General features: G+C 39.4%; 2 protein-coding genes across 2 annotated transcripts; both read right to left on the reverse strand.

The window, feature by feature from the left end:
- Positions 1 to 339: 339 nt before the first annotated feature.
- On the reverse strand, positions 340 to 2239 carry LOC140238218 (uncharacterized). The gene is made up of 2 exons (XM_072318154.1): positions 1666 to 2239; positions 340 to 932 (listed from the first exon to the last, which is right to left on the reverse strand). The coding sequence occupies exons 1-2, from the start codon at positions 2237 to 2239 to the stop codon at positions 340 to 342; spliced, it is 1167 nt and encodes a 388-aa protein (XP_072174255.1).
- A 7693-nt stretch (positions 2240 to 9932) lies between these two features.
- LOC140238049 (uncharacterized) lies at positions 9933 to 27035 on the reverse strand. Its single transcript, XM_072317972.1, has 19 exons — positions 26957 to 27035; positions 25435 to 25624; positions 24253 to 24365; positions 23392 to 23753; positions 22283 to 22456; positions 21360 to 21529; positions 20267 to 20390; positions 19249 to 19524; positions 18751 to 18876; positions 17938 to 18186; positions 17228 to 17386; positions 16235 to 16363; positions 15751 to 15897; positions 14892 to 15047; positions 14392 to 14526; positions 13485 to 13610; positions 11784 to 11903; positions 11104 to 11223; positions 9933 to 10154 (listed from the first exon to the last, which is right to left on the reverse strand). Exons 1-19 carry the CDS (start codon positions 27018 to 27020, stop codon positions 9933 to 9935), a joined length of 3162 nt encoding a protein of 1053 aa, XP_072174073.1. The 5' UTR covers positions 27021 to 27035.
- Positions 27036 to 27201: the final 166 nt, after the last annotated feature.

A 27201-nucleotide genomic window follows, 5' to 3' on the forward strand; every position in this document is an offset into this window, starting at 1 on the left:
CTTATAATATATACGCAAAGATGTGCAATCACAGTTCCAACGAATCCTCTTCATAACTGTAAACATCAGAGAATGTGGAAGAATCTTTGCAAGAAGATATCTGCCTGAAACCAAAACTGATTACTGCAGGGATTAAAAACAACGCGATGTAATGTCCTGATGAGAGCATAAATCTACCCTTACAAATCCGCTTATCTTGTATCATGGTTTTACAGGCAGATTGATGAGTGATCATGACATTATAACCATACTGTTCCATCCATGCTATAAATGAAAAAAATTAATAATGTTATTGGTCTTCAGGCATCACAGTTTTTTGAGTTTTGAGTTTCTATCGGTCTAGGCTACTGCTGGAGGCGGGTAAGTCGTCGTTGCATATGGTTGCGTCGGAGCTGGAGGAGGCGGTAGCACGGTCTGCATCCCTGAGGCTTGGGGAGCATAGGGTGGCGGGGGTTCTACGCCGTACCCACTCGGCTGGTCTTGAGGAGCATTGTTCGTCACCACGATAACAGTGCTTGTCGTTGCGGGCATAACCCCCTGCGCGTTGATGACGTACCCAACCCGCTCTTGTAAGTCCAGATTCTTGTTGGCTTCACTTACGAGCAGGGGCATCTGGAAGAGGTCTGCCAGCCAGCCCAGCCCGAAGACGCCCAGGGTGAAGAGATACAGAATGCCCCTGCTGTAATTCCGGAGGTAAAAGTGGTGGAGACCAAAAAGTCCAAGCGGCATGAAGAGGAGATAGGCGTCGAGGATGGAGTAACGAGGAGGGTCGAGGGCCCCGCCCTGTTTGAGGAGCTTCACTTCCTTGTTGGCCTTCCAAGCGAGGAAGGGAATGCGGTACAGATCCATGAACCAGCTAAATACATTCAGACCTATCGTTGCGGTGTAAAACAAGCCGTAACGGACCCGGCCGAGGTACATATGATGGATGCCTGGACGCAAAAAAAAAATTGTTAAAAGAAAATAAAGAATCATTTTATAAATTGAACTCATATGGTATTCGGCAGCTGGTTTATCTAAGGTCAGTTTCATTGTTAGAGAAAAAGATAGCAATCGCACATTGTCTTTTAATAACTGTCACATTATTGTTTATTTTGTCAAACACTAATTAGTGCCTAGTGTCAAAGGTTTGTCATTTCGTAAAATATTTCTGAGGAGTTGCACAAAAAAAAATAAAAAAAAACTTTTATGCACTTAACATACATTTCTTTGTGTTGTTGTTGTTGTTGTTGTTGTTTTTTTAATTAGCTATCCTACAAAAATCACAGTTAATATGCCGACAGAAAGAATGAGAAGCAAATGTAATCTCGAAATCACTGTCAATCTTGTTGGTTACAAAAAACAACAACAGCAACAACAAATTTCTAAATCATCTGTTGGGTAAGTAAGTTACAAAATAAAACTGTTTAATTTCTATATGATAATTCATCACCTTGACTGAATTGACGAGGAGTTCTTCTATTTGAATCCTCATTGATATCTGCTTATCCCCATTTTTTTTTTTTAAGTTGGCGAAAAAGGAGATTAAAGTTGAATTTTATACTGCCAATTTATGTAGATTTTCTGTGAAGAAACAAAAGTGAATCTCAACGACTTCTTAACAGAGTAATGGGTCTATACCTAACCCCCCCCCCTCCATGCTACTACATTGTACTGTTAACTTACCAAACAAGCCACAAGGAGGCAACCACAAGAGGTAGGCATCGATAACAGACATCTTTCGGAGTATCCCGGGATACTTGTGGCTGACAAGCCAGTGGCCCTTCTCCCTCACCTCCCGTATGACTTCGTTACAGTCTCTGACGAGGAACCAGATTCGGAACCAATCGACAACCCAGCCGATACCGAAGATCCCCATCGTACTGGAGTACACGAAGCCGAGGAACAGGTTATTCAGGTAGAAGTGATGACAGCCAAAGATTCCAAGAGGGGAATACAGGAGGATGGCGGCTAACACAAAGGAGCGCTCATTGGGCGGCGAGGGGCCGTGCGGCACCACGGAGACCTGGTCGTTGTCGTAAGTCGGTGCAGTAGGTTGCTGCTGTGTCACAATAACCTGGGGAAACGTCGGGGGTGGAGCTTGGAACGCCTGTACCTGCTGTGGGTACGAGCTTGTGGCAGGGGTGGTCCATTGTTGGCTATGGCCGGGGTTGGAATACGAGGTTGGATGTTGCGACATTGTCCCTCCAGGAACGGCTTCAGTACCGCATAGGTCATGCTTGTCTTCACTAGAGACCATGATTGGTAAAAATCAACGATATTTTGTTGCGTGACACTGTTACTTATATATTTCACTTACGGGGCAAGATGTCAGCATCACAGAAATGAGCTACGCTATCAGACTAAAGACCCAACGTCTGGGCCGTATTACCTTCCGTCTATCGCCCGAACTGATCAAACTTTGAACTGTTTAAAGATAACTAGCCGTCAGGAGAGATACTTTATTGTAATCCCGCTCTTCCTTATTTGCTTAACGTCGGTGTATGACGTCATTCGCTGATATATGGTAACATCGTCATCGTCCATGATTACGCGGATCCACAGTTAAAGGGCGGAGCGTGGTTTGAAGTGTGCAACCACGCCTGTTGCCTGCCGAATTAAATTTTTGGGATTACGTTATTCTCTTTCTCTTACATTTAGATAGTATAGTGTTTGCTATTTGAGTAAATGTGACGACGCCAGTTTTTGGTGTAAGGTTATACACTGTAGTAAGTGGAAACAGCGAAGCACTAAACCGGTTGTTATGTTATATAATAGTTTGCGTTACGTCATCAGTTCCCTATCTATCCAAGAGTGATGGGTAAACATCTATCCAAAGAGAGGGAGAGAGAGAGAAAGAAAAGACGACTTAGAGAATTGTTATATGTATTCGCACGGTCTTCGGAATTGAAGATATCGTTTCTGGTAAATTGAGTCAAAGACCTCCGCATGAAAAGCATCTTTATCTTTATAATATCATCGCCTGGAGTGATAGGAATTAGCAGGTCACATTCGCATTTCCTTCTCACCCTGTTCCAAAGAATATTCCATCAGCTGAGAACCAGAAGGGCGCTCTCGTGTTCTAAAATTTGAGCGTAAATTTTAACGAAACAATCAATTTTCAGTTAAAAAAAAAATGTTTACTCAATCAAAAGTGGATAGATTCATAAGCAGTGTTCCAAATATCGGTAAAACATTGCCCTTGTGGTTTAAAATTGTGAACATTTTACCGAAAATGAAAGTACAGGTGTAGTTGAATCGAATAATGACATCATAGATGAAATCAAGCTCTACAGCGCGATACAAATAATTCAATACCCCCCCCCCCAAAAAAAAAAAAAAAAAAATGCGATAACGCTTTTTGGTTCTCAGCCAAAGATTCTTTCTTGGCGTTCGATGTGCTCACAGAGAAACGATTGCTTTTTGCATGACATCACATGTAATTCCTTTCATCAACCATATAACAGTTTAAGATATTCATACATTTTGCTAATCTGATCCTTTGCATAATATGCGTTGTCATCTACTTCCTAATTCGAGCTTGAATTTTTTTCATCCTTGCTCACTTTAATAATTTCATTCCAGAAAACGATTATCATGCATCAAATTTGATGGATCAGTAGAAATTACTTCAACACAGTGGTCAATTAAAATCGCCTCCTATTTTGAGCTGGTATATAAGAGATGCTCATTTCTATACCTCAATCCAAAGTAAAACAATGTGAATACATTACTTCCCTTACATAACTACTGGACTACATTACAAATAATTTCCGTTGTAGGCATATTCGTTCAAAAAGTTCCTTTATACAACAATAAAACTGCCCCCTAAATTTCGAAAGCAGTCAATCATATTGAGACTTGAAAAGACAACTATACAGTGTAAGCTAGGACTGACCAATATTCTATTTTGTTTATTTATGGCACAATTTTGAAAGAAAGAATAAGCTAGAATATGGAAGAAAAGATTTACATAGAATATTTGTGGAAGTGCCTTCTGTGAGACCCATAAAGGCATGATGAACTTCTACGAGATATTTTAATACGTTGTATATAGGGTCTCACCAGGAAAGTGGTTGCTTCCACCCCCTTGGTCTCACAATTAACTCTCTCTCATTGATGAGCATGGTGAGATACCAGATTATAAACGTGAAACCTGTGGGATCCTCACAACGAACTCAAGATGCTGTTTTTTGAAACAAGAGCGTCCTTGGACGTATGTACGCAAAATCATTTCTTAGGTGGGTTTACATCCATTAAAATTAGATGATTTACTTGAAAAATATGCGTGAAAATCATCTCATTAGCATGTTATATTTCCCCTTGGGATCCGCCTGGGTTACTAACGGACAAAAATCAATACTGTGCTTTTCCGTATGCTGAAACACATTGTCATTCTATTTTCGAAATCCAGCTCACATGCAGCCATCATTTTGGCGCTATCTCGTGAAAGCCTTGATACTGTATAACAAAGCTTTTGGTTGTCATAAATCAGCTGTTGCCATGATGGTTTATGCATGTACACTGTATTATAATCTGAATAAGTAAGCCAATGGAGGCATAGCATGCGTGACAAATTAGGATGATAGCAGTCCCACGTGGTTTATCATTAACAGCTTTAACGACCCGTATATCTATAACACTGATATTCAAAACATAAGATGAAACATGGAACATATTGAACCAGACAACACGGCTGGCATTCATAGTGTTTACCCGACACTTCAGGATATAATGATAATCGGCAAATGTTTGAATGATCGGCAAATGTTTGAAAAATCGGGAAATGATGTAGGCCTAATATATACCTTACCTAAATATCTGGTCGTCACGTAAATATTGAGTGTTGATATTATATCAATACATCGATAATTACACATAAGAAAGAAAGAGAGGAAAATACGAAATAAGCAACAAGATTGGAGAGAGAGAAAAAGAAACACAGAGAGGTAGAGAGCTGGGGGTGGGGAGAAACACCTTTCGCAAGGGGGGGGGGGGGGTAATGACACCGGTAATTTTTGTGTAACGCATATGAATATTATGTGATCCGACAAATTCACACGCAAATCAAACACTGGTTCACAAATATAAAACTCAGTAGAGACTTATACATTTATTCCAACATAATGAAAACGATAGACAGATCAGTCAGTCAGTCCAATAAGAATGACAATGAAGTGGTCATCAAGTTCCAGTCTCTGACATTTTATTATGAAAAGAGGAAATAAACAAGAAAATCTAATTTTCATGATTACCATCTTTGTACACGTATATTGGCAACGTGCATTAAGCCCCACGACAGATGCATAATACATATTGAAATGCATCATGCACTTTTCCCAACTAAAACACGTGGAAGGCGGTAATCTTCATTTGGCCATATACCTCCTGAGTTAGATTAATGTATCTGAAGATCGGGTGATGAAATTCATTTATCATGGTTGGGAGATCTGTACACCTACCGCGATTTTCAATACAAACCGCATGCATGTCTAACATGAAGCGTTTCCTTTCACTCTTCCCTTGCCATCTTATCCTCATTCTTTTCATTTTGCCTCGCTATATAATTTCTGGGGGGGGGGGGGGTCTTTTGATTGCCTGAAGATGAAAATCAAAGTTAGGGGATAAATTATGTCGTGGTATCTTCAGTTCAGTGTAGATTTATGATGAGCCAGCATCTGTTGAAAAAGACCATATTGCGATATTTTGGCTTTGAGGGTCGCACATCCCGTTCTGAATTCGTATGATAAATGGCGACAGCTATAGAACGAAGAGAGACGAGTGGAACGAGATCGACTATATCATGTCAGTCATGAACGCATGACTATGTTGAACATGATTAGGCCTACGTGTTTCAACCTCAAAGAAGGTCGTACCTATAAGTGGCAACTACATGGCTTGCCCAAGGTTTGGTCGACACACCCACGACTGATGCAAGCAAACTGGATAAAAACACAAAAGCATTGACAGAAACCACGTGACCATTACAGTATTTGACCAATTGGTCCTCAGAGGAAAAAAAAAAAAAACGGTTCCTACATTTTAAGTTACTAAACATGCTCAACAGATCTCATAACTCTAATTTTTGAATGCACCGTGTTTGATACAAGATATCAGACATGAAGCGGCAAATATAGCAATACATTTTCTATGCTCCTGTTCACGAATACACGACAATGTGTCAAAAACAACAATCAAACAGACAGATAAAAAACATGAATGGCAAACTCATTTAGATTATTATCTATTTCTCGTCACTCAGACAACAAGGAATTAGAGAGAAAGAAAGAAAGAAACACAGAAAGAAATATTTATTTCTGTTAAAGAGTCATATCGTCTTGCATTTGCACGAAAAAAAAAAAAGCCTCAGCATACAATGTACATGTCAATTTTCCGTGGTGACAGAAAGGTCACATAGGAATTGTGCACATAAGCTAACTACAGCTGGCTTGTATATGGCTCACAACTTTATGGGTCCAGGCTGATTTCTCATGTGTTACCTTTAATCACATGCAGGACACTGCTGGCATGTACTATTATCCCAGTAATGGCAGGTGCCGACATAATACACTGTACTTGGGCTATGCGGAATTTAGTGGCTTGATATACCAGTATCCTTCTTTTGTAAGGATGTAGGCCCCAGGCAGGATTTGAAACCAAGAATTTATGTTGAACCGCATCCGTTATACCAAAATGTTCCGAATGTCTTATTACAGCGATCTGTTTACCGATGATTTCAATTGGCGTATACGGGTGTCCCAAAATTGCTCAATACCGATCCAATTTCGATGAGATGATTTAAGATGCACAACCGGTATGCATTCATGGCACAGGACAGTATCGTACACAAAGCTGTCAGGTGTTTTCAATGATGAAGTGGAACTGATCTAGATTTATCGTATACATTTAATAGTCACGTTATCATTGACACTGCTATCATTCATTTAGTTTGATTTGGTTAGATGTTGGTTCTGTTATTTTCTTAAACACCAAGTGACATGTGAAATACAACGTATTCAAAAGTAAGGAAAAATACGAAATGATGCGTGAATAGTCCATAGTCCACAGTGAATTTTCTATTGTGATCACTAAATATTTGTTCAAATAATGAGTACAAAATTAGGGCAAACCAGTTTGCCACATCCTGAATTAAAGACATTATTCCACCGATATGTAAGGACGATGATTCAACTCGATTGGGAGCACAACTTATTAGCTATCAGATAAAACAATCATCCATAACTTCAACTCTGTAATGCACTCTCGCAAATAGACACAATGTAAAAAAAAAAAAAAAACTGTATTTTTACAGGAAAAAACATAGATTTGTTCTGTTTGAACTAAATACAGCAAATCTGATGTAGTTTTTACACTTAGCCCGTAAAATACTTCATTTTTAGTTGTGAAACTGAGTTACATCAGAAACCTGTGATTTTAAGACGAAGAAAGATTATTTTGTGCAGTATTCGTGTAATTTTACTGTTTAAATTGTTTAACGTAGTGTGTTTTTTACAGATTTCTGTATTCCAACATCGATTTCTCAAATTAAATGATATGATGTAGAATTACTTAGACGTGACTTAATTCTCATCTAGACACTGATATTATTTTACCCGACTTCCGTTTCTATAATTATGTCGTTCTGATTGAATATAAAATTAATCTACATTTATTCAGATTATTGCACATGATTAATAAGTAGCATTTTTACAGAATTCCGTTTACCAACGCTGGTCGTGACTAAATTTTAAAGTAAACTGATATTATTTTACCCGACTTCCCTTTTTATTTATTTCATGTCGTTTTGATTGAATAAAAATTGACGTTTAATATGAATTATTGCACATAAGTAATAAGTAGCATTTTTACAGAATTCCGTATATGGTCTACTGTCATATTATAATTTATTATAAACATCGTTTGTGGGAACCAGAAAGCTTGACATGACAACAACTTGTCGTTTCTAAATGTTGTTGTTTATTGCAATGTTTTTCGAGAGGAACAGCTGAATTTGTTAAAGCCCGTAATTAGGCCTTCTCTAAGGAAACGGTCAATTTATGAATTTGAATACATGCCTTGCATTGCATCAGGCCGGCCTATTGCCATACCAATCAATGGCATACATCTCCGCGTGACCATATTATACAAAGAGTTAAAAGTACTGATTCATAGTCGAGTTGATTATGTGCGCTTGCCCAGCAGCACACACGCAACAAAATGGTGATCACTTGCTCTCTCTCACAATCACTATACAACATAATCTTTCGTCATTTTTTAGTTTTTTGTTTCATTGTAGATTTTGAATCATCACAGTAGAGTGATGACGATCACTTTGATACTGGTCTGAATTTTTTGGCGAGCTTGGGTTTGAGTTTAATCACGGATGATTGTTTCATTGTCTATGAAAGACAAAAGTATGATATTTAATCCACGATCCATGAGAAACGACCTGAAAGAAATCTATACATATTTCTTTCTCTCAAACCAATGCTGTGTTATTCCACACTAAACCATAAACTAAAAAATGTTCAAACTTTAATCCAATAAGCATCCGATCATGCAATAAAATTTGGTATGCATGAACGCTAGATTCAGCGATACCCTGTGACACACTGAACACTTGATAAGTCTAAATCACACTTGTATACAGGCTAAACACATGCACTGTCACAATATACAAACGGACAATCTTACTTTGATACATTTTAACAAAACAGAAAATATAAAAAAACAAAACAAAACACAAGAATGTAAATAACCTCTGCGGCGTGACAATTACAATTACCAACTGCAGCAACCTTTAAGAGTGGCAACTATCATTACGAAATTGTAAAGCTATCGCTAGTAAATCTGCCATCTTCCTCTTTCATTTCTGCCGATTCCTGATCTTACTTTCATTTACAATTGTACATGAAATACATCGACATTGCTATGGAATGATGGAGTACTGCGCAAGAGGCGGAGACAGTTATAACTTTTATGCAGCAGATGTCTAACATTCATGCATTCTTTGTGCAAGTCTCTGACAAGGGATCATACCTTTCTAAGATATAACGTGAGACTTTGCACAAAATTAGAATAAGCATTGCATTGCGAATGGCAAGAAGTGGCTGAAGGTGAGCTCGATTCATCTGAAAGGAGCGAAGATTGGTAAAAGAAGCTTTTGATAATAAATATTGAACAGGTAACCGTTGTGTTATGTGATGAGCACCGAGGTTCTTTCATAACTCTTGCAAGTCTAGGAATCAAGAGCAAATTTTTACACAGTGGACGATTAGATAATTGATATAAAACTAGCAATAAAAATATTCACCAGTTTATAGATGATAATTTGAACTTTCAAGATTATTGCCAGGAATGTGATGGTTTAAGACAGTCGAGTCATCAGGGATAGTAAAAATAATTCATGAGGTCCAAATCTAGTGCCCCTGTAGGAGGCTGAGGCGTGTAGACAGACAAAATGTGACACAGCGCTCATTTTTATGCTACCCTTCTTGGCAGTAAAACCGTAAACACAATATTGTTAAAAACAAAGCTCATAAAAGTATTTCCAGTGGTCAACATTGTGTCACTCATTAAAAAAAAAAAAAAAAAAAACCGACGTAGGGCCTACAAACAGCCGAGTCATTACAGATTTGAGGACGGGCTGATTTTGCTATAACACATTTCCCATAGAAACTCGCCCGAGTATACTCGTTAATCGTCCTCAACGGGTTAAGAAAATATATCTTTAGTGAGGGGGATAGAAAATGGTGGATATATTACATCAAATGTTTGTTCAACTGGTAGAAATGTCACACAACTACAGATCAGAAAAACAGACAGGGCACAAAAATAATGGCTTAAAGACATCTGCTCGTCAAATCGGCAGCTATCTTCAGTCAACCGCTGTGATGAGCGGGACACATCACAGAATCAGTTCCTCCTCTGGAGTGTGATTAATATTGCCGTTACTAGTAACCTGTCTCCAAAATGTTTCGAGGAAGGGAAGTACATGGAGCCGCTGACGGTACCCGGCGCAGGACGTAGATCTCGCCCACTTCGTCCGCCGTCACGAATGTGGTGAAGGACTGATTGCACACGACGCGGGCCACACGACAGCAGAAGACGTACTTCTGGAGTTCACAGATGCGCCCCTCTGGATCTACGCGCCACCACTCGATGTAGCCATTATGCTGTGAACGAATGCGCCAGAATCAGGAATAACACGGGACACGATTTCATAAACCTCATTAGGTCGAATAATACCGCCAATTACAGCGGTTACTATGACAACAGGAAGGCAAGAACCAATCTTCAGTGAGAACTGAGTCAGTGTCATGGCACTGCAGTAAATTCAACTTACAAAGTGCAAACGATTGCAAAAACAAGGCATGTACAGACATGAATACACTTTTTAAATGATTTTCATCAGCAACTAACCCTTTTCAAGTTCCTTATTCGATGTATAAGCTGATGAAGAAAAGAAAAGAAAAAACATTGAAGAAGAGGAAAATAGGGAACTGGGATCAGTATGTTCGAGAGGAGCAAGAAGACAAAGGAAGAGAAGAAAGAGGACAGAACAAAGATAACAGACACTGAAAGGCAAAAGTTACTAGATTCAGTGCTATCAGCTTCGACCTATGACCCGAGATGCCCTTTCCTCATTTCTCAACATCATTTGAATGTACAAATTGTACGTCATTATCAGTTTTTGACTGATCATCTTTTGGTTATCCCTGGATTAACGCTATTAGCAAGCATATACGAATAATAAATTCATTAACCTCCTTCCATTTATCATACATTTCAGATGTACATAACCATTCTGACTGCTGTTGATATTATACATAGTGCCAGGTAGGCCCAATGTAAATATTACCATGTGGCCTATATGGTACATTTATTTCTAGCAAATATAGATATATAAAAGTACAAGTAGCATGTGATCAATTTGAAAATGCTGGGGGATCATTCTCTATAGAAATACAAAAACTTGCGATGAGTGTACCTTAAACATAGATGAGTATGAAAGAAAGTAAGTAAGAAAAAAGAGAGAAATAGAGAGAGATGGGACAAATCAAAAAAAAAAAAAACAAAAAAAAAAACAAAGAACAAAAAAAAAACACAAACAAACCCACTCACATAATACTTGACGGCCCCGGCAGTGACCAGCATCTTCCCATCGGCCGAAAAGTGAAAATCCTCGACCTTGGCGTACGCCGTGCCTGTCCCCTCTACGCGCAGCGTCCGAGCGTCTCGTATCTTGAGGTATACATACAAAGTGCACACAAAGCCATAGGTCGTCACCACATCCACACATACAAACTGACCTACAGCCAACCTTGTGAAATATTTCCATTAATTTTTTTTTTCAAATATCTGAAACAGCTAAAGGAAATAACTGACAATATTTTTTTCCTCTTCTCAGAGAAGACCACAAGATAGGCATATTTCATTCATTACTTGTTTGTATTTATATATGGTTAAAACGTCAGTCAAGTTATGTATCATAATGTATCAACTGTGTCTCAAGTACCACTGAAACAAAGTCATTACTTTGCGAAATTGCGTACTTGATTTTCGTATTTTATTTTGATTTTGTGTTTGCATTTCCAATGCAACAGGGTGACTATGCCATCAAAAATACTTACTATTGAAAGTAACTCACACATACAATATCGCCTTTGTAAAGGAGTACAGTTTATTATCTACAATAATCCCGTGAAAAAGAATGCAAAACAAGTTGACAATAAATGGACCCCCCCCCCAAAAAAAAATAGAATGAGAACGTGCTCTGTATTCACTCAATATCAAAATCTTACAGACAAGGTACTTTCAGCTACAACGAGAAGGCGGTCATCAGATGGTCCGAACGACAGTCCTGATATCAAGGATTTCATGCAGCCCTGAGCGACAGGTGTAAAAGAACACACATCGACTACCTGTGGGAGAAAAGGACGCGTTCAACAAAAATACTGTCAGATTAGACCGGACATGGAAGTTTTTCATAGCTTTAACACGTACGATAAATTCTGATTTGCAGCATATTAACACTATTCTAACTGGGCTATTTGAGACCAAGTTTTTCCGGGGGGGGGGGGGGGGGTCAATTTGACCCCCCCCCCCCCCCCTTCAGATCTCGTCCACCGGCGATCGCGCGATCGCCGCAAAATTTTGCCTAAACATAGAGCCGGATGTCAACTACAAGATTACATGGTCATACAAAAGAAAAATTTTGATTTTCTATTTTTAGTAAATTAATTATGCAAATTTACGCATGAAATAATATTTTCACCTATAACTCCATTAAAACGACTGAGTGATAGCTAAATTTTTGTGTAAGAGTTCCTCAAGACACATTGAACCATTTTTTTTTTTGTAAAAGTATAGCACAATCAAAATCAGTTTCTTTTCTTTTTTATTGTTTTGTTAATTTCTTATGTATTTCATTGTTTTTTGACCTTTTGTTTTCTATTTTTTTTGGCCAAAATTTGTTGCAGGCACGTTTTCAAGCTTATCTACATTAAAATTGATTTATTTCAATGGTTAAAAGTTGAAATAATCTAATTTATATCAATTTAACCAAAAAACACAATTTGCATTGGATTTGCACACGATATCATGAATTTGAGCCATTTTCGGGTTGACATGCATACGCAAAACATTACGTAACTTCAGAACGGTGTACCCGGACATCGCAAATTTGGTCTCAAAATATGCGGGAGACTTCAAAGAAAAAAGTCACGAAACGACGCGGCAAAATCTTTGCGCGTTGCGGAATCGCGGCGCAAAATGTCGAGGGGGGGGTCAAATTGACCCCCCCCCCAGTTAGAATAGGATTAAGATTCACGTTATTACCTCCGCCAAGGAAGGAGGTTATGTTTTCGTTACCGTTGGTTTGTTTGTTTGTCCGTGTGCAAAATAACTCAAATGTAGTCAACGGATTTGGATGAAACTTGCAAGAAAGATATGTCACAAGGAACAGATGATTAAATTTTGGCAGTAGTCCGGAAACGTTTATGTATCTTTTGAAGGATTTTCGATATTTAGACAGGTAGGATCAATGAACTTGACACCTATGGGTGGAAATCACTGCTCTCGCCCAAAGAGCTTTTCTCCAGTGGTGGAGAAGAGAAAAATCTCTTTGGGAAGAGCAAGATCATAGGTTGAAAGTAGCTGCTTGGCGGAGGTCTGCGCTCTCAGAATGCTTTTCTAGTTTCAAAAATCAATATAATATAGGGCCTACATGCACACAGCTATGTACATTACATACTTACATAGTATAAATTAATACATTATTTTCTCTCCCTATCTAGATAGATAGAGATGGAGAGCGAAGGCGAGAGTGAGAGGGGGAGGAGTTGATGGAAGATGATAGGTTGGTAATACTCCAAAATCCTCATGATCAAATAAACCTGAGCAGATTCGAAGTCTACACGATACTCTCTTATACCTTTAAATGTATTCGAATGACGCATTAGGCAATACGGTGACCGCATGCAGAAAAGGGCGCCACCACTCACCGTCACAGAGTTGTCTCCTGCCACGGCCAGGAGCTTGTCATCTGCGGAAAATACGCAGCTGGTAACTCGAGAGGATTCAACATCCAGAACCTTGGGGCTTCTGTCTTCCAACTTGACGCCAGACAGCTGAGGAAGAAATGACATTTGTCGTAATGTTTCAGTCTTTACTGATCAATTCTGGTATTTACGTACTTAAACTGAGCAGCGATAATACAGTGCAATTTTATCTACGAAGAGCAGTTGAAATAAAAAATATATACATTGTATATATATGAGTTGTAAATATCAGTGAATCCTCATTTTTGAAACTGTGATCAAAGCGTCAAATTTTCCTTCAAGACAATATTCTACATCCTTGGTGCCATCAAAATATTCTTTAGATTCCACAATATTAACGTTTTGTTCTTAAATTGACAATGATGTACATAGACCTTGAAAAAACTAATTCTATTCCTACGAGTATTTTTTGAAAGGGAAGAAAAGATATTAACGTGTTTTTATTACTACTGAGAAAGAAAAAAAATACTTTGGAAAGGTGGCAAGATGACAAGAAATTGACATGACGATAATAACCGTGCATGGTAATAATGAAACAAGCAAAATAGCAACAGAAATTAAGGAAACAGCAAAATGCTGAAGTGTGTATTCTTCTTTCCTATTAGGCCTATATGCAGATATCATATACGCTGTATTGTCATATTCAAATAACATTTAATATGACACCAGAAACGTTGAATATTTTTTTTTCACAGCTCCACAACAATCAACGCAATGTTCGCCATTACGAACGAAAATGAGAGGAAAGAAACATTGTGTTCACATAATGTTTTCATACAAACTGTATGTAACTGTAACAGGGAATGGCTGAAGCTATAGTACATACACAAGATAAGCTAAAATTGCTTACAAAAAATAGCATGACAGCATTGTTTGGGCAACCGACGGCAATCTTGGATTGGTCATGTGATAGGTCAGCTGACAGGCCCGCTACGAATGGCACGTGATAATTACTCACGGGAGCTGCTTTCTCTCGCGACCAAACCTAGGGTATGCAAAAGACATTTCAAATACTTGTTAAAATGAGTGCATAATTGTTCAACGAAACGGTGAAGTTTGCTCTTCGTTCAGACTTGATTTCACTCTGAAAGTACAACACCACCACCACCACCACCAACAACAACAACATATTTTGAAGCAAGACCATAAAATTCATTTGTCAAATTATCTCAAGCATGTCAAAGACAAACACACCATAAATCAAATAAATTTCTCTGTGTTCATGACTACACTGACTGTGAAAAATGATGAACCATGAATACCGACTGAAGCAAGTACAAAATAAAATGTTGGACATGAAAATAATGCAAGATTGTCCGAATTGTGGTTGAGAAGAGTAGTAGTTCTTACTTCAATTGCAACTGCGTTCCCGCTCGACACGGTAAGAAGATGATGGGCATTTCTTCCGATTAATCGGGCGAGGATGACGTTTTGCTGACTTGGATCTGCGCGGAATTCATGTCTTAATCCAGTTCGCGTTCCGAGACAGGATGGAAGCTTCGAAACCTGTTTAAAAAACACTGAATTACTATTTCATTTCTTGTTGTTGTAAATTTGCATAAATAGATACATACGTGTTTTTTTTTTCTTAGAATGTTATACATATTCATACAAAGTATTGAAAAAACAGTATTGCATTCATTGTATGATTCATGATTGTTACAATGTGTGACACGACGTGACTTTAATTGTTTCTGTTATTGTGCGCAGCCGTACATTCATGACTATTTCTTGGGTGTAGAATTCCCTGTTATATAATCTAAAAAGCACTCTCCATTTGATGAGGAAAACAACGAAAAAACAAAGAAGCGAGACAGCCTGCTTCGTCAAGCAGTACTTCGTGCCCTGTATATAGTACGTGTAGATATGAGAATTTTTCTATCATCCAATTCCTTTTCATCTGCACATCTAATAAGTTGTATTCATGTTGTGCAAGAATGACGAGTAGGTCCTATGCATACTGGGCCCTGTTGCATAAAAATTGAGATCAAACATAAGTTAGAAAAAAATCAAACATAAGTCTCTGAATATTCAATTCTGATTGGTTGACACATGACTTAAATTTGATTTTCTGATTTATGTTTGATTAAACCATTTTATGCAACAGCTAGGGCCCTGGCGTGTTAAAGCGTAAGTGACCGAAATGATCACCCAGAGCTCTTTCAAGAATAATGCACACTTTCAAGTTCAAACTTTTTCCCATTCTCACCTCAACTCCTCCCGTGGTACACGATACCAGGTATCGACCATTCACCGGTGCTATTGTGACGTTATCGATCCCCTCGAAGTTTTTGACCTTGTACAGTGTTGTTGTCGCTGATTTGGCGAGTGCCTCATCTTGACAGGGATGTACTATCTTTGAGGGTAGCAGACAAATAGTAAGAAATAGCCTTGGTAGCCCAAAGTACCGAATACATATCATGAATGAATAATATATTTGCAGATATGGACTCAAATCATTATTGCAATAAACACTATTGTGTTTATCGCAAACATACCGGGGTGTAATTGAAATAGGTTCTTGTCATTCCTCCAGTTTAAGTAGACAAGTTGTCTTCCTTGGGCGAATGAAGATCCCACAGAAGAAACATCCCATTCATTGTGTTGAGATCGTGCAATACTCGGCTGCTATTCTCCACTGCTTTGTTATAACGCTGATGTCTACGTTGCCAATTTGACTTTCTTCAACTTACCACACATGTGCCACTGCGGTCAGGCTTGCGCCCAACGACACGCTCCAGATTTCCGTCGGCGCCGAACGATGCGTCGAAGACACTTCTGTCGATTCGAGGCCTCCGTCTCTCCTTCTCCAGCTTCCACACCTGTCATGACGAAGAAAGCAACAACAACACAACAATAAAAACAATCGGGAATGAGACGGGACCAGAGCATAAAAAACCACAAAACATACAAACAAACAAGACAAGGACAACAACAGCAATAAATAAACAATCCAAACACTTTACGTGTACTGCGATTATTAGTATTACAATACTTGCCTTCAACCATCCGTTCCTTTTACTCGGACATTTGCTTTACTGACCCTCTTTATCATCTTGATTCTTACATCCGACCAGTAATTCAGAGTCAGTCTGTCAGTCAGTAAGCCAGTCACTCAAGTCAGTCAGTAAGCCAGTCACTCAAGTCAGTCAATCCGACACTCAGTCAGTCATTCGAGCATCCAGTCAATCAGTCATCAGGTCAGACAGTCAGACAGTTGGTCAGCCATTCAGGCAGACAATCAATCAGTCAGTCATCCAATCAGTTGGTCAGTCAGACAGCCAGGCAGATAGTCACTCAGTCAGTCATCCAATCAGTCAATCAGTCACTCAGTCATCCAATCAGTCAATCAGTCACTCAGTCATCCAGTCAGTCAGACGGTTGGTCAGTCAGTCAGGCAGGCAGACAGTTAATCAGTCAGTCAGACAGACAAACAGACAGTCTGTCAGCCAACTAGTCAGTCAGCCAACCAGATAGTCATCCAGTCAGTCAGGCAGTCACTTAGTCAGTCAGTCAATCAGTTAGTCATGGAGCCAGTCAGTCTCAGATAGTCAAGAAGTTCCTAATCTAGTCAATTAGCCAATCAGCTATAGTCAGTCAGACAGTCAGTTGGCCAGTCAGTCATCCAGTCAGTTAGTCAGTCAGCTACCCGTCAGTCAGATTTCATGTGAGCACATGCTACTTACAAGGATTAGACCGCAGTCTTGGTTAGTCACCAGAAAGATTCCCCCTTCGGTCCATGACAACCACATGTTGATGACATCACGATAAACGCCTCCTACGTTCAGCTGACAGTACATCGACAGCTTCCACTCCCTCCATGCAGTTTTGCCAAGCCTCAAAACCTGAAAAACAAATAAGCAAACAGAGAAAACGGAAGATGCTCAACTTTGTAATCATTAGAGCACTTGAACAAAGATTCTCACCCCACCCCCTTTATCCTCTCCACCTCAACATAGGTTCAACAACAGAAGACAAAATCGTTCATCAAGGATTTGTCAACTCTAACTACATTGTAGAAATAAGTCACTGTGGTTATCCATTGATCGATCGATAGATTTACTCATTTATCATCTTATTGAGTCAATCGTTTCGCTATGTAGTTATGTATTTTAATGTACATTGCCTAATTTGGCAAGATGTATTATGAAGAACATTACAAATTAATTAGATATCTATATTTAATCATTCAATAAGTTAAAGGAATAGACGAAACGCATAGTTTTCATGACAGCTCTGAGTGATACCCTTTTTATTTTGAATGATTCCACTTCAGTTTTAAATGAGGTCGGAATATATAAATGCGAGCATAGTATGTATTTCCCCTTGGATGAATGCATGAATGAGTGTCTACATGAGTGTAATAAACGATCTTTGGAGACTGACGTCATCTTACAGTGATGTGCCCCGTGTTTCTCTTCACTGCAATGAAGTATCCTCGACTTCCGTTTGAGCATGAGACGGCATCGTAGGTGGCGTGCTCTTCCCTGGTCCACCAACACACTCGGCGACCTTTGGAGTTGAACACCTGCAGACGGTGCGACACGAGGGTGACGATCAGCCCGTTTCTCAGGTACGAACATCCGCAGAGGTCGACCGTGTGGGTAATGCTGATCATTTCGCAGCCCTCCCTGACGTTGTAAACCTAAAAACACAAAAGAAGAAAGGAAGAACTCCAAGTATAAAACCATTATGTTAACGAAGTGGGAGAAAAACGCGACAGAGAAAGGAGAAAAGGTATTAAAGAAGTGATAGACCGTTTAAAACAAGAAGGAAGATTCAAGATGCCTGCATATAATTGAAATTATTCGATAGCTTTCATTTATCATGTCTTTCCAAACAACTTGTAGTCATCAAGTGTCCACAGAAAGTTGTATCTAGGAATCCATTATATTTAGTGCGGAAAAATCAGGAACAATGGTGCTCTGCAAATTTTTCATGTCTCACTTCTTTTCAACACCAGACTAAATACCACACGCCACGAGTCCATGGTCACACTGAAGCGCATACGCTGAGATTATGACAGACAAGCAAAATAATAGATTGACTTAATAACGACCGTATTTACAGTTGAGCGGTGGATAAAAGACGGCGTCCCCATCTTTCTAATTAATATCTTTCATATGAAAAGTTGTTTTTTTCGGACAAGCAAGTGTACAGTGACAAATAAACCCCATATTCTCCTCATACAACGCACAGTCAGTTGTACCTTTACATTGTCATCGCTCGCCGCACACGTCAGCACAGTGCCCTCAACGTCACACGAAGAACAGGAAAGGATAGCAGTCTTGTGTGCTTGGAACGAGTGCTCCAAACACCGTGCTAAACTCCAGACCTTTAACGATAAAGAACAAACAAACAAACGCCCGTTTACCTTTGTATCCTTCATATACCCTTTATGTTGTACAGTCTTGGGACTATTGGGTCGCGAAACTTCTTTTTTTTAAAAATATATTTCTGGTTAGAGTATTAGTTGTATTTGTTGGTTTGCTGAATTTGTATTTCATTTGCTTGGATGTTGTTGTTCTGTTTGTATATTTGTTTGATTGTTTTGGGAGTTTAAAAACGTTTAAGCAAAAACAGCCCAAAAAGACGAGCAAAAATTATTGAAAACATACAATAGTAGAGACTCCGATGTCTTCGAAACGTAGATCGTCTGTAATCAAATTGTTGCTTACAGTTAAAGGATCAATTTATACACACACACCTTCACGCAGCCAGTAACATCAGCTGTGACGAGTTTGCAGACATCGTCGCAGTGGACGAAGCAGCATCTGACCACGGCCGAGGCTCCGTGGTCGATGGCCTTCTCGGTCAAGCACGGTAGGTGACGGTCTGTCTGGCTGAAATCCCACACCCTGACCCCTTTCTGACTGGAGCAGGTCGCCAGCCGTGACCCGTCATGGCTGATGCCCACATCCGTGACGTTTTCCGGGTGTCCGTGTATCAGCGTACGCGCCTTGCCTTCTATGATGTCGGTGATCTGCCGAAAGGATGGCGAATATTATTACTTCGATGTAAAATAGAAATTATTTGGTCAGTGTAAGCACCATTTTTTTTCACCACCCCCCCCCCCCCGATTCGATCTGTCATTGTATCTCAAAGATCATCAGGTATGTACCCAGTTTTACCTTTACGTAAGGGCGGACATGGTAGGTAAAACATCTTGGGCAAGGATGAAAGCCTATAACGCACCAAGCAGTATTCGTACTAATGATCTGTTTAACTCTTTGGGTGCTTTGAGTGCTGATTGGTAGAGAGAACTCCATAGCATTGTACACACTGTCCAAAGTCTCTGACACAGAGAGGGTTAGGTGTCGAAGAGAAACATTATCGACTACATCACAGTGTTCTCATTCCCATTCCATGATTTCATATCAAATTCCATTGTTGCTGTTGTTTTCTGGTATTGTTATTGTTGTCCTTGACCTTGACAGTGTTAAGATCCAGTGCAGCAAATAGTGGAAGCTGTTTGATCCGGCATATTTAAAGTGAAGTCGCGTTCCATTTTCTGAAATAGATAAAGTCAAATAATACGATAGATGTCTTAAGATGAACTAATTTTGCAACTGTAGTATGCTTTGTAAAGGTTTTCATCGTTAAACCGTTGCAACTCTGAAGCGATTTGACACAAATAGTGCATATTCTACTCTTTGGACTTTATTTCAACAACTGAAATTTATAGAAATGATGGGGGGGGGGGGGGAATGAAATATCCTTCCCACCTGCACTTGTCCACCGTATCCCGCCGTTACGATCTCACGCCCGTTTGGGAGAAGCTTGGCACACGTAGCATACTTGCCAGAAGGCCTGTGCGTTACGCTGAATACAGTTGGGCGCCTGTCAGCGCTGCGATGGGAAAGTAGAATTTGATTTGGACGTAGGAATAAAGGAACGTAAGAACAGCTGCCTAGGCAACATATCTGCATCATTAGCGTTGATATTTGATTTGATTTGATTTATCTTTTCTATATGTGGTATCATTTACAATTCTTTTTATCAATAATCGCGTTATGTTTTGTTGAAAAAAGAAGAATGAAAAATAAATGAATTGAATTGAATTGAATTGAATTAATCAAACGTAATTACAGCTAGTTTCTACAATTTTAAAAATGTTCATTACACATACATCTGTGACATAATTTAATCACACGTGTTATGAATTACCATACAGAACGGATGATACAATACAACCGATGATACAATACGTTAATGCAATAAGAGAAGGGGGGTCCAACATGAAGCTCGTGGATAAGAGGGTGATATATGATAATCCTTATGATGTTTTTATTACGATTCTTTTGATGGTCCTTGTACCTCACGAATATATCCTTTAAACTTGCGTTGCAGAATTACACCAAAGGTATACCTGGATTGTTCAATGCGTCCACTGTCATGAGCGTCCGAGAAAAGTTAAAATCCAGCGTCGCGTTATCTTTTCAGACAGCGCATCTCAGCATTGATCGGTCGTATTGTCTTACCTGTTTCTGTACGTCTGGAAACTTCCCAGTGTGCATTACGGATTTGCGACTATTCTTCGCTCATGATAGTTTTACTATCATATCTCAAACAATTTTATAATTAATGGTCATTAGAGGACCTACATACCCGCAGTATCACATGACTGCGCCAATTAAACTGGAGTAAACCTGGAAAAAATGTGAATGATACAGCTTGCGGTTGGTGCAGTGTTTGAGCTCATTTACAAAATCTACCCAGTCTGACAGTCTGAGGCTATGCACGCTTTCCCTCAAATGGGAAGGGACTATTTTACAGAAACTTAACTTGTGTTCCATGCGAGTCTGCATTTCAACTTACATGTCGATGACGAAGAAGCACTCTTCTGAAGACTGCGCTGACGTCACAGCTTTCTGGAACACTGGCGAAGACTTTGGTAGGCAGAGACTGGTCTGAATCATATCACTCCGGCATGACTTGAATCGGTTAAACGCCATCAACGCTCTGAACTCGTTACACATCCGGGCACTCTGTGTGTGTGCGCGGGGGGGGGGGGGGGGGGGGCAAATTAAATTAGATTTTTTTTTTTTTGCTTTCTTTTGAATACTGTAATGACATACACTACATTGGACAGAAAATGAGCGTACTGTTAGGAGAGATTTTCTTCAACACGAGCACAGGAAAAGGCGAAAGGTGTAAGTATTAGAACTTTTTCAAGTTTACATAAAAAATGTTGCTCAACAGAACTAATCACCGATCTTAGCGCAGGGCAAGAGAAACGCTTGGGTTTCTGAGCTCAAATATCTGCGTTCAATTCATCCATTGATTAAACCAGTCACGACGACTGGAAAGTTTTAACATTTAAAAATGACAACCCGTTCGTCCACCGTTTAAAAGCTAGATGTTAGTCGTCATTTGAAACGACGTCTCTGTGTTAAAGAAGCATAATGACAATGAACAATGGTGTCTACTGAAACTGACGTTTTTGATCATCACAGTATAATATCAGTATTATAGGCACAGAGGACTTACATTGACAAATAACCAATAAATCGGAAACTAGTTGGTGTTCTTTCCCTCGACCTTTGTGATTACCTTCTTGTTATAGGAGTTGAAAAGCGTCTATGAGCTCTTTGTTACCTTTGATAATTATTACTTGTCGTGTACATTTGGAAAAAAGAAAAGAAAAAGAAAATTGTCTGCTTTTCTTTTCTCAAAATCGAAAAAAAAAAATCTTGATATAACTCACAGAGAAAAACAAAACAAAACACGAAGACCCAAACCTTTGTCACGTCTTTCTTCTCCGACACAAGATAATTGTAGACAAGGTCATGAAGTCGGTAAGTCTGACACCTGTCCTCGGACTGGCAACCTAATATTGCTAGATGGCGCTGCGTCAGTACTCTCATTCTGTCTTCGATTTCCTCTCGACAACAGCCCTCCAGCATACCCAGGATCTGACATTTGTGTTAATCAAACAACAAAAAGAAAGAAAGAAAGAATGAATGAAAAAGAGAAAAAGGGCTGCATTAGACAGGAGGTCATTGTTTCATGCTGACATCATAACCACTTCTCTTTAAAAAAAAAATGAGGAAAGTTTATTGGGGAAAAAGACATTATCTGAGTGTTGCTCTGCGTTACGAGAGATTAAATATGGTGTTCAAAACGCTGGAATACAGTCTGTATAGACTTTCCGGAGTAAAATACGCTAAGGACATTAATGATAAGAAGAGGGAGACAGAGTTTACCACCGGGGCCGATTACAGGGGCAATTTTTACCGAGAAGCGATGCACAGTACAACATACTTGATCAGAAAAACCATCACGAGTTTCTCGGCAAATGAGAGCCACGCATTGAAAGATACCAGCGTCCAGTTTCTCAGTTGCGATCCATTCAAATCTAATAAGCAGAAGAGGGAAGAGGATATATTCTGAAAAAAAAAATTCTCTACTGCGAGTTTTACAGGGAGTCAATTCTTACCTGCTCTACATGGAACGCCTTATCATTTTTAGCTTCTATTCTCATGGTCGGGTATACGTCACTTCCGGTATTGCTGGAGTGAAAACAAACTGCTCGTCTGAACATTTCATTTGCGGAGCTGGGGTGTGAATCGGTGTGAATGTTGTGCATGCACATTCATACACAGTGTGCGAATCTACATGGCGATACAGACGACGCGACGCGTCGGCGTTTAGAATCCTCGATCTTTATCAATAACACGTCTTGTGGCTATCAGAAATGTACAGATGAACCATATCGGAATTTCAAGGGCAATGATAGGGAAGAAAAGTAGGTAATTTCGTCTCGAAATTATGCCGATCGTGGGTTTGTCTTTCACTCCAGCCGCAGCTAAATACCGGGATGTGCGACCATGAGAATACACATATTTACCTTGGAGGACAGCACCGCGCCTTGATCAAAGACGACGAAGCAGGAGAACGTGCTGAGGAGTGCATCCCGCGATGCAGACACGGGTAGCTCCTGGACGCTGAGGTGGATGGCATCCCGGACGTTTGACAGGTTTTTCAGGTTTCCCTCCTTGAGTTGGCGGACGTAGTACTCCCACCGCTGGCCGAAGTCCCTCAGGAGCCCGCCGATCAGCGAAACGACGAGAGGACAGCCGCTGCTGAGATGGTGGATGCGGGTCGCCTCCGGGGGGAGATCGTCCTGTGGAGTCTCGGACAGGCGAGATAGAGCTTGAAGCGACTGTTCCTCCGTGAAACCTTCGGAGAGCACCAACTCCTCCTTGGGGCCTGCAAATCAAATGACCAAACAGTACAATTATATATCGTATAAAAACAATGCGACGTAATTACAGCAGAGCTGTATATTCCCCCACCATCATGACTATGAAACTAAAGGTCACATGCCTATTGAGTCTGATTGTACGTGTGTGTGTGTGTGTGTGTGTGTGTGATTTTGTTTGGTTTTTGACAAGACTGCGTAATTGATTCTTGGTATCACGCGATAAATATCAAATCGGAGCTAACATACAATGCCTATGATTTGAACTCTGAATTGCAATGATCAGTACAGGAAGTGCAGTAACATTGTATATCAAGGATTAAAAAAAAACTCAAACAAAATGAATTTGCCTGACAAAGAGATTCACTGATGTTTTTTTTTTTTTCATTCAATCTTCGTGTTATGCTAACTTTACATATAAGTCGCAATGAACAGAGTGTAAAGAATCCTATTCACATTTCAAGAGGTCAATAGAACATGGATGTTGGGGATAATAATTTTGCCTACCAGTCACGCACGAATGGACGCCCGCGTCCTGTGTTGTTATGACAACCGTACACCGTACGTCAAATGCTTGGAGGACAGCTGGCTCCCACACGTCATCCAGAATCAAGACAGTTCTGATCGAAACAACAACATGAAGAAAATGTCAGCCTCTTATCATATACATGTACCAGTCCTTATACGAGTCCTTATGAATATTCAAATGAGCGAATTGATGACGTCACACCCTCACAATTTTACATATGTATATGTTATTATGAAATTCGGAAAATTGTTATTTTTAGCTCATTCAAGTAAAAGCATGTTCCCCTGCCAAGGTATGTTATGAGATTAAAAATTTTTTTTGGTGGTTTTAAGACAAGTTTTATATTCCATTAGAGCTGAAATATGAGATTTTTGTCATTTCTGTACAATGAAATGAAAAAGAAATTGTGAGAGCACGACTTCGTCAACTTGCTGATACGAATATTCATAAGGACTGGTCAAGAAATGTTTTGAAAAAAAAGGGGTGATTTCAAAATGTCATAATAATGTTCCATATTTCATATCCGATGTTAGTGATTTTTGTACCGTTCTGTAGGGAATATTTTTCTCTTTCTTTTGAAGTTTATCTATTTTGGGTTGGATTTCCTCTTTATTAAAGAGTCTTTGTATCTATACCGAGAAATTAAAGCATATCTTAAAAATTTGTTTTGTTTCTGTTGTTTTTCTTCTTCTTCCCAATTCTCCTCGGAATAGTTGTCTAGACAGTCATATAAATGCATCATATTGTTATTGTCATATTGTTATTAAATATTGTTATTAAAACGAAAATGTATTTCTACGGATTCAGTCCGATAACGCACAAAACAGAGTTATCCGTTGGCCCTTTTCTTCTCAAAGGAAATGTTACTGTCAATATCTTAATCTTAGTTTTTGGTTCATAGATTTCCCTTGAGATTTTGCATCGTCAAATCTGAACCGACTTTGGAGATATTCATAGAGTAAGCAAAAAAAAAAAAAAAAAAAAAACCCAAACAAACAAACACCAAAAACCAAAAAACTTTCTCCTTCATTGATATGTTCTAAATCTACATACACAGTTATTTTGTGATGTATATATTCATACATGACATGTGTGTTCTGTGGTCATAGAGTTCCAAACCTCAAAGTCCTACTTAAAAGCATTCGCTTTTAATTATTTACTTGGATCTTTGTTCGATAATCAGTTTCTTGAGGTAGTTTTTCCACTGCTCCAGTGTCTTTGGAGGGGATGGTCTCATGAGCAGACTGTCGTCCAAACTCCGGCAGAGGGTCTCAATTCTCTCCGTAATCTCAGCCTTCTGCTTGACCGCGGCACCCACAGCCATCCAGAACGCCCCATCGGGGTAACATTCTGGGGGGGGGGGGGTAGGGGGAGGGGTAGCAAGAACGCGATATGATAAACTTGGCAAACAGATGCATTGTATTATTTGTTTCCTGTAACAATTCTTGCAAACAACAGCAGCATAATAGTCGAGGGTGGAATAAATGCACGCCTGACAAGATTGATCTATTCCGACATTTGGTGTTTCACAAAGATTTGACTGAAGGTATATCGTTTTACATTTTTACACCATGTCTGAGTACCTGATGGTGTGTCTCGTATGATCACTTTACTTTTTCATAGATAGATAGATAGATATTGGTTTATTTCATCAAAAGGAAAGTACACAGCAGCGCAGAGGTTGAATTGCGTGTCCTTGATGTAAATGTACAAACGAAACAACATAATACATGTTGTACAACACAATAATTATTCACATTAAACAGACAACAAAAAATGTGGGCCTCATTCAAAATACAATATTATATCAAAGACTAATTACACATAAGTAATTACAACTGAAAATGAAATCAACTGATTTAGAATATGAAAAATGCAAATATACTTACAGTTGTATATTCACGTACATTAAATGTATATGTATATAGGGCCTACACAAATGTACACCAACCGACTATAATGATAACATGTACCAAATTTCCAATCAAATACTCAAAAACTATATAAATTAACAATTAATTATTGATACACCTTTAACTCAAAAAGTGTTTTGCACGTAAAAAAAACCCCACCAAAAACAAAAACAAAACTATACCAATCCCACACGCAAAACTTCGAATCCAGCGCTCTAAAAATTGGGGGAGTTGGCCAGATCAGAAATTTCCAGTAAAAGAGAGAAAACAATAAACTATACCAATCTCACACGCAAAGGTTCTAATCCACTGCTCAGTATATTTATATACTTTTTACTGGAACACGTGCTTTGCCCGTTAAATACACATATCCCACACGCAAAGCTTCGAATCCAATGCTCAAAAAATTGAGGAAGTCAGTCAAATCAGTTAACACTTTGTAACATTTCCACCAAAAGAGAGAAAACAAAATAAGAAAAAGTGCTGCCATTTTGCTTCATTTTGCGTTCATGGGCATGTCTGAACTGGAGACAAGTTGTTATTTTTTTTTATATAATTCGATCATCGAAAAAAAAAAATCAATGCAACAATGAAGAAGGAATTGAGTATCAATATTATGACGTTTATCCCATATCCACATCAAATGATATATTCGTTGTCTCTCCAAGATATATAATACAGGTATTCGCACACACACAATATTAGTTAACGCATGCTCTCCCGTCGTCGCGGATGGCAATGACGACAGGGATTGAGAAAAGTCACCTGCCTTGCATCAACTCCTCGTCTCTCACGGCCTGGTTGACGAGTACAGACTTGCCCATGCCACTCATACCTCGGACCACAAGCCATCGAGTCTCTTTGGTATTGGAGGAGGGGGGCGATAACGCCGACGAGACCCTGGACGATGACGAGGAGGAGGAGGAGGAGAGCGATCGAAGCTTCTTCCGGAGCTCGGTGAGCTCGCCGGGTCGCTCCGTGAGGCAGCCAGGGAGGGACGGGACATTGCCCTGG

Source organism: Diadema setosum, chromosome 14 (genome assembly GCF_964275005.1).
Source record: "Diadema setosum chromosome 14, eeDiaSeto1, whole genome shotgun sequence".
Classification (NCBI taxonomy): Eukaryota; Metazoa; Echinodermata; class Echinoidea; order Diadematoida; family Diadematidae; genus Diadema; species Diadema setosum.

Bases quoted from the DNA above. Each gene is read 5' to 3' on its own strand.
- LOC140238218 (XM_072318154.1), bottom strand. From the start codon at position 2,239: ATGGTCTCTAGTGAAGACAAGCATGACCTATGCGGTACTGAAGCCGTT. The intron at 933-1,665 runs GTAAGTTAACAG...TTTTGCGTCCAG, and splicing joins GCCTCCTTGTGGCTTGTTTG to GCATCCATCATATGTACCTC.
- LOC140238049 (XM_072317972.1), bottom strand. From the start codon at position 27,020: ATGAGTGGCATGGGCAAGTCTGTACTCGTCAACCAGGCCGTGAGAGAC. The intron at 23,754-24,252 runs GTAGGCAAAATT...TTTGATTTGCAG, and splicing joins CGTCCATTCGTGCGTGACTG to GCCCCAAGGAGGAGTTGGTG. The intron at 15,898-16,234 runs GTAAGTTGAAGA...CTACCCTCAAAG, and splicing joins ACCGCAGTGGCACATGTGTG to ATAGTACATCCCTGTCAAGA.